At 44.1% G+C, this 12,767-nt stretch overlaps 1 protein-coding gene across 4 annotated transcripts in view; it reads left to right on the top strand.

Moving 5' to 3' along the window:
- smtnb (smoothelin b) overlaps positions 1-12,767 on the top strand; it is a 54,475-nt gene that overhangs the window by 33,847 nt on the left and 7,861 nt on the right. For 2 of the 4 annotated variants that reach the window (XM_058635322.1, XM_058635323.1), the window contains exons 8-13: positions 763-814; positions 2,006-2,584; positions 5,258-5,331; positions 11,978-12,163; positions 12,421-12,496; positions 12,634-12,666. In XM_058635322.1, the coding sequence (XP_058491305.1) occupies positions 763-814; positions 2,006-2,584; positions 5,258-5,331; positions 11,978-12,163; positions 12,421-12,496; positions 12,634-12,666 (1,000 nt within the window). The remainder of the gene's footprint in view (positions 1-762; positions 815-2,005; positions 2,585-5,257; positions 5,332-11,977; positions 12,164-12,420; positions 12,497-12,633; positions 12,667-12,767) is intronic. The other 2 variants (XM_058635324.1, XM_058635325.1) reach the window with 1 other exon arrangement.

The following is a 12,767-nucleotide window of genomic DNA, read 5'->3' as shown; positions in this document are numbered from 1 at the left end:
CTGCCGTCAGAGTGGGAGAGACAGCGTTATGGGCTAGTGGTTCTGTCTCTTTTCATACCGTGAGGCTGAGAACACACACAAATCTGCCACTTTTCTACTGCACATGACGTAATGACGCCACCGTGTCACTCCTAAATGTGTTTACTCTAGGCCGGCCCTGGTCTTTTTTTATTGTTCCCTGCAATATGTGCTGATGCTCAGTCTTGTGAGAGTAATGTAAACACTCTGGGGCTCATCATGGCCCCAGCTGCCAAAAAAAGAACAGAGGCCCACTGCTTCACTCACTACACAAATGTTATGTAATGAAAACACCACTGACCGATACTGTATTTAGGCCTGTGTGTGTGTGTGTGTGTGTGTGTGTGTGTGTGTGTGTGTGTGTGTGTGTGTGTGTGTGTGTGTGTGTGTGTGTGTGTGTGTGTGTGTGTGTGTGTGTGTGTGTGTGTGTGTGTGTGTGTGTGTGTGTGTGTGTGTGTGTGTGTGTGTGTGTGTGTGTGTGTGTGTGTGTGTGTGTGTGTGTGTGTGTGTGTGTGTGTGTGTGTGTGTGTGTGTGTGTGTGTGTGTGTGTGTGTGTGTGAGAGAGAGATGGATGGTCGTTCATCACAGTTACCAGTCACTTGTCCCTCATGAATGTACATTTCTACCCTGTTAAATATAACACAGGTCTGTGGTTGTGTATTCAGGTACACTTTATGGTAACTCTTAATGCTCTCTGCTTCCTCTGATTGCTTTGCCATGTTTCTTTGTTTCCCCCCTCTACAGATAACAGTTAACAGAGATCTTCCACTCTCTCATGACAAAGAAAACAACTCTGGTAAGAAATTAATCCAGCTTGATTAGTCTGAAACTGATCGATCAACATGAAACTTTAGAACATACATCATTTCCAGCTCCTTAACATAAGACTTTGGTGAAATAAATTAGTTTTCAAATTTAACAGAATATGTTGAATTCAATGTATTGATTGAGTTTTTGACACCATCATACCATCTTATTCACAGCCTGTAGAAATCGAGTATACAGAGACAATCAGAGCCGTCAGTGTGACCATGTAGGGCCACAAACAGGAATGAGGTCTGAGGAAGAAGCATTTTATAATATACACCATTTTCTCTCTTCTTACCAGACGGGGATGTCCACTGTACTGTAAACTGTAGGTTTTTCTCCTGAGCAGCACATTGTTATTTTCTGTTAGGATGACCTCAGTGAATATATCTTCTCCTTTAATCACTGGTGGGGTTTTTTTTTTTCCCTCTGGAGAGTCTGTGCCAAATCATGGGATTTGCTCTGAGTGTCTTTCAGTATTAAGGATCAGAGAACAAAAGTAAAATCCATTAGGAGGAACATGTCCTGAAAGGTCCCCCAAGATAGCAACTGATAGAAACAGGGGGAGATTAGCTCAACTGGAGCAAAACGTAGTGAGAAAATTAAAAGCAGAATAGTATTTTCTCGAGAGTTTTTGCAGTTCTGCAGTGTTTTAACTTTTGAGGATTTTGCTGTTATATGTAATTATTCTGCCTCAGTGCCTGTGACTAGAAACATTGTAATATTATTTGTATGCTGTGTCATTCATCTGAACAATGGCTCTGTCTGTTAAGCAACACTATCAGACCTGACTGAGGGAGCGTTTGTGTGTATAAAGTGGCAGTGCAGGGATGGGAGGGGTCACGACATGTTATTCTGTCAAACTGCTGAATATCAGCTTTTCAGTTTTTTAACTACATTTCACTTGACTTCACTGAATGAATCACTTCCTGTGTGCAGTATTGGGATGTAACCACAATGAGAACTTAACACTGCAATACTGTGGAATACAGAGAGTATTTTGTGGAGCTGACAGTCTTAGTAGTTTGAATGTTTTGGATTTTTGTTAATATTTAAGTTACACACTACAGCTTTGAGGTGGATGAAACCTGTAAGAGTGTAGGCTCTCTGTGTATCTGTGTATTTCACATTTATTGAGTGGTCACTGATGTTAACTCCCCTCATTCGCTGTCTTCTTCAGCACCAGAGAAGAAAGATGCTGTATTGCAGCGATTCAATGGCACCAACTCTGTACGCGATCGGATGCGCAAGTTCACAGAGTCCAGTCAGAGCGCAAATGTCCCACCTTTGAAGAAGACCCAGCTGAGGAATGGAACAACCTCTGGCAAAAGTGGCCACACAAGTATCTCTGCAGCTGAGAGGTTTACACACTCAGCAGCATCCCTCAATACTCCTGGGGACTCAACATCTCACACATCTGCCGCATCGCAGAGTCAGGCCACACCTCAGCCAAGAGGAGGGGCCAGTACACTACTGTCTTCAGCTGGCCAATCGCAGAATTCGGTGGGTGGGACGAGGCATCCAGCTGAAAAAGATGTGCATGCCCACGGTAACTCAAAGGAGGATAAGACCCCAGGGAGAGCAGCTGGACAGCAGGTCACCCAGGGAGAGGCAGACCCGGACATGAAGACTTTCCTCACCATTGAGATCAAGGATGGGCGCACAACCACCTCCTCTTCATCCTCGTCAAGGGGCAACATCGTCCCCATCACCAGCATGACCCCACGCATGACCCCAAATGCTCTGGGGCAGCGAGCAGGTACGAGTGTCAGCCTTATAGCAACAGAACCAGCTGACACACTCACAGCTTAAATAGCCAGCTTGCATGTTGTGCAGTATATTGTTGCTTTTTGGTTGCGGTGTGTTTGAAGTACACCGATTTTGAGGTAAAGTTTATTTGCATTTATGTTTTATACTGATGTTGCATACAAAGCTGCTGCCTACTGTGTTTCTGAAGCATAAATCCTAATTTATCCACCTGATTTCTTTCCTTGAGAATATCATGCCACAATCCCAGTCACTATGGGGGACGACTGTGAGCAGTGAGTCGGTCAGAAGTGGGACGATGACAAGGGTTTTTTGTCAGACTGAGCAAAGCACATGGATATGTGGGCATAGATGTTGGAATTGAATGAGATACGGCATGGTTGTACTGAAGGGTATTTGTTATAATGTGGGCATGTTGTCGCAGAGTGGAGGGGGTGAGGTCAGCAGTCAACAGCAGAAATTATATTGGGACAAAGGAAACAACAGTCTTAGGCCAGGATGAATAGCCACACTGATGTAGTACGGTACAGTTAAATAATCCACACACACACACACACACACGTCATTTTTGTCCCTCCATCCATCCATCATCTACCGCCTTATTCGCCACATGAGGGTCGTGGGGCTGCTGGTGCCAATCCCAGCGGATGTAGGGTGTACACACTTGACAGGTCATCAGTCCAACACCAGACAAAAAACCATTCACTCTCACACTCACACCTACTGTCAATTTAGAGTAGAGTTCTAAGTGTTTTTGGACTGTGGAAGGAAGCCCCCGCGCACACTGGGAGAACATTTCTGCAAACTCCATGCAGAAAGGCCCTTGTTACGACGGGTCACAAACCCGGTCTTTTTGCTGCATGGCATTCCTTTTTATTGATATTTTCTGTGTAGCTTACCCTACATGTGATAAATTACGCACAGGATGCAAGCAAGAATTGATTAAATGTGGCGTTCTCATCGCTCAACAATGACAGAATTAACTTTTTTTTTAGCTAACTTTTAAATGCAGATGAATATTTTGGAAGTTGACCCCGTTGCTCATTTTGCCTGTTAGGAGATGAGACAGTGGAAACCACAGCCACAGGTTGTCCTCTGATTGAAGACGCTGTCATATCAGTGACACATTCATAGTTAGAATACAGCAGGACACCCTTGCTGAGGGACACCTGCAACACCACCAACCAACCAACCAACCAACCAACCACCAAATTACACACTAATTACATGCAATGCAAAGACGGGGGCATTACTCAAAGTATAGAGTTCAGTGATATACAGAACATCCAGTGGGATATGCACACATGCAATAAAGTGTCATGAAGATAACTGTATTTAATTATTTTAGTCGACATTCAACGGTTGAGAGGGGACAGGAAATTTGAGATACGGTCTCTTTCTGCTGATGAATCAGAAAAGTTTTAATACAGTGATACGATGTTTTGCCTAGATTTCATTTTTTCAGCAGTGGTGCTGTCGCCGTAGTGTCAGCGAGGATGCTATGACGACGAGGCCCGTATTTGTTCAAGTCCAAATAGTTTTAAATGACCTGGTGTGAAAATCTAGAAGCGTTGCTGCTGAATGAATGAATGAATGAATGAATGAATGCATGAATGACAGACACTGATGATGGATAAATGAAAATGTCAACGTGCATCATCTGCTCACCTGAATAATTTTAAAAACAAAGAACTACTCTGTCCTCTGTATCCATAGATGGTATGGCTTTCTTCATACTAAAACTTAATACAGCAGTGGGCCAGTCTCCACATGCATAATCGTCTAATGTACAGAACAAACCTGTAATCCAAACAATGACAGCATGAATTCATCAATTGTATGAACTTTGAAATAAATTAATCGGAGTCTATTTCAGAAGCAACGCTGCTACAGCTGCTTTTACGTTCTGTCCAAACAAGACGTCTTAAGTTTCAGCTCTTCCCAGCAACCAGGACCTCCAACCCAAACAGTTTATTTAAGACTCGAGCTGAACCTGTACGATTATAGCCTCCTCACCCCTTACAGCCACCCCACTTCCTTCAACCCCCTAATCCCCCACCCTCCCCCTCCAGGACAGATTCTGGCAGGCCCACTGGACTCCTTTACAAGACTTGATAGTTTCTTTTTAGCTCTTCTTGCTTTAATGGTTTTGGCTCCTTTTTTGGGAACCTGCCTGACTTCTCCTTGCTGATTGAGAGCAGGCTTCAGTTGTGTATCCAGATTTTCTCAGAAGCACCTACCAAGACTCTTAAATTACACCCTGCTGTGCTGGTGTGCATAAGGCCTGTATTTTATTATAAAGCTTGTATATATGCGTGCATACACGCACGCACACGTGTGGAGAGGGAAAGCAGCAGCAGGTCACAGGGAACTTTATGTGTGCATTCTTGGAGGGGAATGAAGGGGGCTGTTTATGTGTAAGGTGGCTTCATGTACATATTTTCACTTATCTCTCATTAGACGTGAGTTCTCTGTTGTTTATGACACGATGGCAGCTTACTGTATATAACTGACTAATGGCCACCAACAAGCCACAGCATATGGCTGCTAGGACCTTTCTTGACCTTTTATTCATCCCACAGTTGTGGATAAAATCAATAAAAAGGAGATATTATTAGTATTAAGTGAGTAAATTGTTATTGTTTTTTTTTTTTGTCTGTTTCAGAGTTAACCCTCGGCCTAAGAGCAACGCCCTTCAAGATCCCGTCGTCCAGCTTCTCCTCTGGATCCTCCATCAAGGTAAGTCTTCCTCGGGCTCAAGAGAATATCTTTTTGTGAATAGATCACAAGAATGAAGCTCCAATGAAATGTGACTAAATTAGTCGAACACAAATCTCTCTTTCTTGTCCTTTCGGATTAAAGATGAGTGCTTTGTTTTCCTCTAATGTTTAATTTTCAGAGTTGAATTCCTGCCGAGTTTCTTTCTGCTGCGTCTCTGTCTTAGCAATCACCTATAAAGGTCTGAAAGGCCTGCAAGTCAGGACAATGAAAGACAGACAGAGTGTGAGAAAAGGAGGGAGAGAAGGGAAGCACAGTGTTTATCAAACACAGAGAGGGTAGCCAGTCACATCTGTCCTTGTAGGGTATGTGAAGGAGAGAGGGAGAGGGAGCAGGAGGGAGGTGCTCCGGGCATTCCTCATTTTCTCTCGGCAGATCTTGCCCACTGAGATTTATCCGGGAAATGTTTCCCAAATCACACCTGTCTTTCTATATCCACACCAATTACTGTCCAGCTGCATTAAGACTCATGTTTACACGAGTTCTTCATCACTTGTACAGGGCCAAAACTGGAAGAGGCGCATCTTTGTGCACTCTGATTGGCTGAAAGTCTTTTTGCTAATGGTGGAAAGTGAATGCTGTCAAAAACCATTCCTGTCCCATCTCAAAGTGACCTCAGGGGATGAAGAACAGCTAAACTCCCTTTTGGTGCATTCCTTAACCCACTTGCTCCTCCATTAAAGGAAGTGTCTTCATGGATGGAGAGTAGGGGATTGAGAGTGAGGAGAAGAGACATGATGTCCTGTTTTCTCTTTCATGACCGAGTGTTCCACCCTCTATGTCAATGCGCCACAGTAACTTGCTTATGGGATCAAGGAGCTGGTTAATTAGCGCTGGGAGGAGGCTCCATGATGCTGCAAGGAGGATTTAAGGTGTTGGAATGAGATGATCTCCCTCAGTAAGATCCTCAGTGAGACATACAAACACAGACTAAGATACTGCAGCAGCTTCCTCCTGACAGGATCACAGATTTGCAGAAAAAAGGAAAGATTCAGCTGGTGATGAGGATTATTATTTGACTGAGCAGAGAGCACTGAACACATTATCATAACAACATGCAGGTAATGTCTTTGGGTGAGCGCTAATATGTATGATGATATTACTAAATATGATTTTTTTTTTGTAAGATGTGCATTTCACAGTTTTTACTACAGCTACCAACCAGCACAGTAAAGCTGCGTTTCATGTCACTCTCCAATCATTAGTTGTACCTTATTTTATATTGTTACGATATCTATGTTATTCACAGTTGCTGTGGATCGGGAGTAAACCACAGGCCTTAACACTGGCAGAGCAAAGGAGAACAAAAGACATGACCGTGTGATTGCACCATAGACTCTGTGACACATATACGGTTATCCTCATCACACACAAGCTCAACATTAATACCGCCACTGATACCACAGTTAGTCCAGTTAGTAATCCTGCCCCCCGTTAGATTTTTCTGCACCTGTTAAAGTTTTTTGTGTGTTACAAGAATTTACAAGAGGGGAAGGAAGCACTGCATGACCCCAGCTAAACCAACAGGTGGTCTTTAGCGGGGCAGGTAAAAATACACACACATAAAATCCCACTCCTGCTTGATGTAAATACTGCAGACAATCATGGAAAAATAAGGCACTCGGTCTTCAGGTGAAGTTATGTTATTTATTTTATTTTTTTTAAGGCAAAAGCTAGTGGTGACATGGAAAATTCACGTTAAAGTAACTTGTGTAAAATGCCTCATATATCTTTTTTATAGAATATATATTCATTGTATAATGACAAGTATGTGGTGAAAGTGTAGCTAGTCTATGTTGATGGTTGTTTATTGACCACAGTGGTTCCTTTCTGATCTGTTTGGGTGGTCGAGGATTCTTCTTGGTGGTCTAACTTCAGAGTTTCCTTCCTTTTGTCATTTTTTAATTCCAATAAAACCTGTTGATACTCAGATAGCATCAGTTTGCGCAGTCGGCTGCCTATAAAATCCAACGTGAGATTCAACAGTGAAAAAAACCTTTTAGCTAAAGAAAACAACGGAAAGATTGTAAAAACAACAAAGCCACCCTACTTCCAACGTGTTATTTATTGTAAAGCCAAGACGAAGTGACCTGAACTGACTCTGAGACGCAGTAAGTCGAAATGCTTGCAGTGTTTCAATGCAGCGGTGAGACTCGACTACCAACAGGTGACCAGCAGCTCATTATTGATGGCTTCTGCTCCAAGTGACCACAGCTGCTCTGGCTCATCTCAGTTTTTAGGCCCATGCCAACCCGCTGCGTTCAGCCTCTAACACAATACAAATTATGTCTTAGTTTTGTAACCACGGTGATGACACGACAGTCAATCTCTGTCCCTTTGTCACCGAGGCCTGGCCTCGGGTCACACCACTACATAAGCTCTGCCATATGAACATGGTGACAGATCATCTTACTGTCATGGAGAAGAATAAGGTCCCTATTGTTTACAGCACTGATCTTGTGACACATGCTCTCACCGAGCCAGTTTACGCGGGTCACAGATACAACCAAGGTTTTTACACCAGGCTGATCCTGATCAACTTTTTTTTTTTTATAGCTGAAATGCTTTGATACACAGTAAAACCTGAGCATGTCCTTATTGGGGTTTTCCCTGATGACGGTCGTGTAACTCAGCCTTGAGATCAAGATTCTTTCTGGGAAAGGATTTACCTTCCTGTAAGTTTAGGGAAAGACCATCCTTGCTCTTTGTTGTATTTATTTATTTTTTATTATTTATTTTTATTTTTTTTAAATGAATGCCAGTCCAGATTATTAGGTTCTAAAATCATTCATGTATTGTGTGCCTGTTTTTGGAAACAGTGTCTACACAGGTGCATCATTCATTCTTCATGATCTTATGCCTGGGCCTGCGATTCCTAAACTCGTCATCAAGAATTTCCGTCTCATTTCAATGTTTCATGTGTAGCCTTTTACATCCAATCAGCCTTTGTTTAGAGAAAGTATTTTCATTACCAGTTGATTTTTTAAATGGACTGAAATCTAACTCTTTACTGGGTATTTAAAAGATGTACTTGAGCTTCTTACAGTATGAAACACATGCACACACAGACTTTTGCTCAGCTGTGTCTTAATTTATGACAAAAGCACTTGAAGCAACTGCAGGAGCAGCAGCTAGGCTCCTGGCGCTTTGTCAGTAAGCCTTAATCAAAATCTTGGATGGACTGCACTGATTCTTCCTAACATCCGTGCCCACAGCTGTGAGGAAGTGGGTTCTGCTCTTCCTCACTGGCTCAATCTGCTCCATCATGGCCCCGTAAACAATCTGTCCTTCATGGACTGTTCTTTACCCCTGGAGATCTGCCTTGAATCACAGTCATGCAACACATCTGACCTGATAAGGTGTCACTTTTAAGAGACAATTATAAGAGAAGCACAAACATGTAACTCTTTTAAGTCAGCCCTGGCGTAGAGCTTCGTCTAAATCCATCGTTGCCTGCCAGTCGAGGTGTGAAGGACAAGGGCTCTAAATATAAGCTAAGAGGGAGGGGTGAGTCTTTTTTTTACAATGTTGCCACAACCACTGCCCCTCCGGGCTCCGCTGGTGCCCCAGGACTGACTGTCTCAGTGGAATAATGGCAGGGCAGGAGATAAATAGACATGTCTGCAGCACCTGGAAATAAGTGGGTGGAGCCACTGCTGCCTGGGAAACAGGATTTCTTACATGCTTATTGGCTCATGGAGTTGGCTGGTAAAGAGGGGAGATTTGCTTGGGGTATAAAGACCATGCATTGTCTTTTGAAAGGTCACTGATGTACAAACGGGGAGAAGGCCACTGTTTTGTCTCCTATCACACCCAGCTTAAGTTTTTGGGACATTTCTGAGGATTGAAACTGCCCTCAGTGTGGGCAGCTGGTGGAGCCATGCCTGGAGTCAATCTGGAATTCTCACCAGCCTCACAGGTAGCAGAGGCTTTGGGCAGCCCAGATAGTGCCTGCGCAGAGTCCGGTCTAGAGGAGGTGATTGGTGATCTGCTCGCTCAGGAGGAAGAGGAAAATGAACAGGAGCAGTTCCTCGAGAGGGAACTTGAAAGAATGTTACGATGTGCAGTTGGAGAGATCCACAGTGACCTGCAGGCCTTTGGGAAGCGAGTGTTTGCCCGTCTAGATGAGGCAGCAGCTCAAGTGTCCCCTCTTGCTGAGATTGTTGTCAGGCTCCAGGAGGAGAACCTGAGGCTGAGTGTTCAGCAAGAAAAGCTAGTGAGACAGGTGGAGGTTCTGTGTCAGGTGATGGGGCTGCCTGATCCCTCCCTCCATGTACTGTCTAGCAATGAAAGATCATCTTCAGTTCTTTGTGAAACCCAAACATCATCATCATGTGAATCCAGTGATCCCCCGGCCTGCTCTCCCCAGGAGACCGTGCTTGAAACACAGTGTGACACATCGTCCTGCACTCCTGAAGATTTACCATCCAGGGCAGCTCCAGCTAGCACTCCTGTGTACACTCCAGCAAGTGTACTCCTGGGAAATCTGTCCTGCTCCCAGGACTCGGACACTACAGAGAAAATCTCACCTCAGAAGCCAGAACCTTCACCCATCCCTCATCCACCCACCTTTGCCACATGTCGCTCCCTCTCCGCCCCCTCTCTCATGGCAAACATTTCTTGTAACGACAGTGAGGTACTGATCTCTGAAGAATGGTTCTGATCAGACCTCATTTAATTAAGATTAAGATTAGATTGTTGCATGACTGTGAGCTTTACATGTCACACCACAGTGACACTGGACACTTTCACTCACAAACTTCTTGACCTAATGTTCCATCCTTCATAGCCGCCTGTGGGTTTTAATCCCACATTGTGTCCTCACTGCATTTTTGAAAATACTTCACCATCTCTGTCACTCAGATTGTGTTTATGTGGAAGTCTTCACTGCATTCTGCCTCGGACATTATGCTAATCTGGTAACGGCATGCTTTTCCAATTGTGTCCTGGCTTGCACTTGAGATTGTGTGTGTGTATGTGTGTCAGTGTGCATGTGCCCTGCTGCGTGGAAACACTTCCTGATGGAGGGAAAAAAATATCACACCAATAATGGTGGCCTTGGTCTGTCATTTTCCATCTATTCAGAATGAAAAGGTTTTACTTCTTTGGCCCTCGAACAAGGAGATCATTGAACAGGATCAAGGCACATGCTGTCATATTAAGGCTTGTTTGCTCTCTTCACTGTTGGAATCCCATAACAAACTCCATGTTTGTGTTTGGTGACATCCGTTGCCCTTGTTCCATTCGAGGAGGAAAAGAATGAAAAAGCACTTTTGTGCCACAGTGACTCGGTGAATTATTCATAACTGGAGCATTAAGGTTAACTGGGATTTCTCACCCCACACAAATTCCCTCATGGTCTGACTCATACCCCTTGTTTGGCTGCGTTCTGTTGTGTCCCAAAACATTCCTGCCCGGTCAAGTGTCTCTCAGTCAGACCAGTCCCATGGGTCAGCTTTGAAACCAGGGGGCCACCCGTGATCATGCAGCTCTGTGGCCATGCTGGGCAGCTATGTCCCCTCCCTGGTGAGACCTGGTCAGGCTGCAGAGGAGAGTCAAAAGGGTGGATGGTGTGGAAATGGGACGGTTAGGCTCTCTGAGTGAAACCAACAAAAGCCCTGAAAGCCTATAGTCTGCCAAAGGCATTTAGCACCTTTTTTATTAGGCATTTTATTAGGTGTTTTCGATAGGATTTATTGTCTCTCCCAATATGCAGCTCTGAAACAGGGTTTTATTTATTTTATTTTAGAGGCCTTGTGGGGTTTAGGCAGTTTGATGTAACATGATTAATGCACAGTGATACACCACAAAACCTATATTACATACAGCTACAAATAGGCATAAAACCTAATGTAAAGCTCCAGTTATGTAAAGTGCCAATGACAAGCATCGGGATAGTGCACATTATTCATTCATATTGCACATTGCAGGATTGCACCTTAACAACCCCCTCCTCATGGTTCTCTGCATCCTCCGCTTTTATGCTCATCAGTCCCTTTAAGGTCTACATGCCAGGAAGGATGGGTTTTCCCTGAGAGTTTATATCTGCTAATGCATCGTTCCCATCTCGCAGTCAGAGTGGTTTACCATTCCTGTCACATAAAGTAATGGTTCACAGCAGCTTGGTATCATTTAGGCACTCCATGTGTCAGTCACACTCCATGAACTAAGTGAATAGTAAGTTGGCAGGGTTTCTCTTGCTGTTTCTTGATCACTGGGTCACTAGTGCGTGACTGTTAGACTGTAGAGAGGATGGAAGAAATTATGGGGCATGGTGGTGAGTGGGCAGTCGCACACTTTGGCCTATTATGGCCTCAGTGTGTTTAACCCAAAATCCTCTTGTACCTATTATGTCCTCAATGTCGGTGCACTTCAGTGAAGGTTTTAAAATCCTCCTTCCAGTTCTTTAAAGTTGTTTTTCAGAACCAAAGCTAGAGGTTGCCAATACACACCCAATCCCTCTAATGTGACAGTTTGTATTTTAAAAATAGCACCGACAAAGGAATCTGACATTCATAAATGTCACACCGTGCCTTTCAACGCGTCTTTCGTCGTTCGCGTGCTCCTGCTCACACTGTGTACGTGTGTTTTGTTTGTGTCACTGCAGATTGAGACGGAGCCTGTCACGGCGTCTGAGCCGGTGTTTTCATCTGGATCGTCCGTTCAGGTGACTTCTCAAGTCCCAACCTTTCACAATGGCTCCAGCACTCCGGCCAAACTGGAGGAGCGCTCCGGAAAACTGACTGCCGAGCAGCTGGCTGCCATCGAGGATGAAGAGCTCCTTGACAAAATGGTACTTCACTCCCCGAGTTATAATTCAGGATGATTTACATTTAAAAGCACCTCAAGAACACAGCAGCATTAGTTGTGCACAACTAGTTTGTGTAAATCTCACCAGTCACAGCTCAGTGTTGTGTGGAAGCACAATGTTGGTTGTGAATACACAAATGGAGCCATGCCACTTTGGCTCAGCGTGAGGAATTACTGCTCATGGTTTCTGTTTGTGTGTACGTGTGCGTACGTGTGTGTGTGTGTGTTGTCCTTCCACAGCTCGATGAGTGCAAGGACTTTGAGGAGAGGAAGTTGATCCGTGCAGCCATGAGAGACCTCCGCAAGAGAAAGAGAGGTAAGAGCAGCATCAAGAATAACACTTCTCACTCTTGCAATCGCTACATGACAGTTTTTCATGATTTCTGCTGCAGAAAAAAAACCCAAAAAACATATTTTTGTTTATTAAATGTAAACAATTCATTCTGCCCTCAGAGGCCAAGCTTGGATGTACTCAAGAGGAAATAGGTAGGACGGGTTGGTGTGCAGTTTCCTTTAACAATTGATAGTTGCCTGCGTTTGTCTTGTTATGTCACCATCCTGTTGATGTCAAACCACAACAATTCAAC

Source organism: Solea solea, chromosome 8 (assembly GCF_958295425.1).
Source record: "Solea solea chromosome 8, fSolSol10.1, whole genome shotgun sequence".
In the NCBI taxonomy this organism is placed as follows: Eukaryota; Metazoa; Chordata; class Actinopteri; order Pleuronectiformes; family Soleidae; genus Solea; species Solea solea.
Note: the sequence above shows the minus strand (reverse complement) of the source record. Positions and strands in the feature narration are given on the sequence as shown.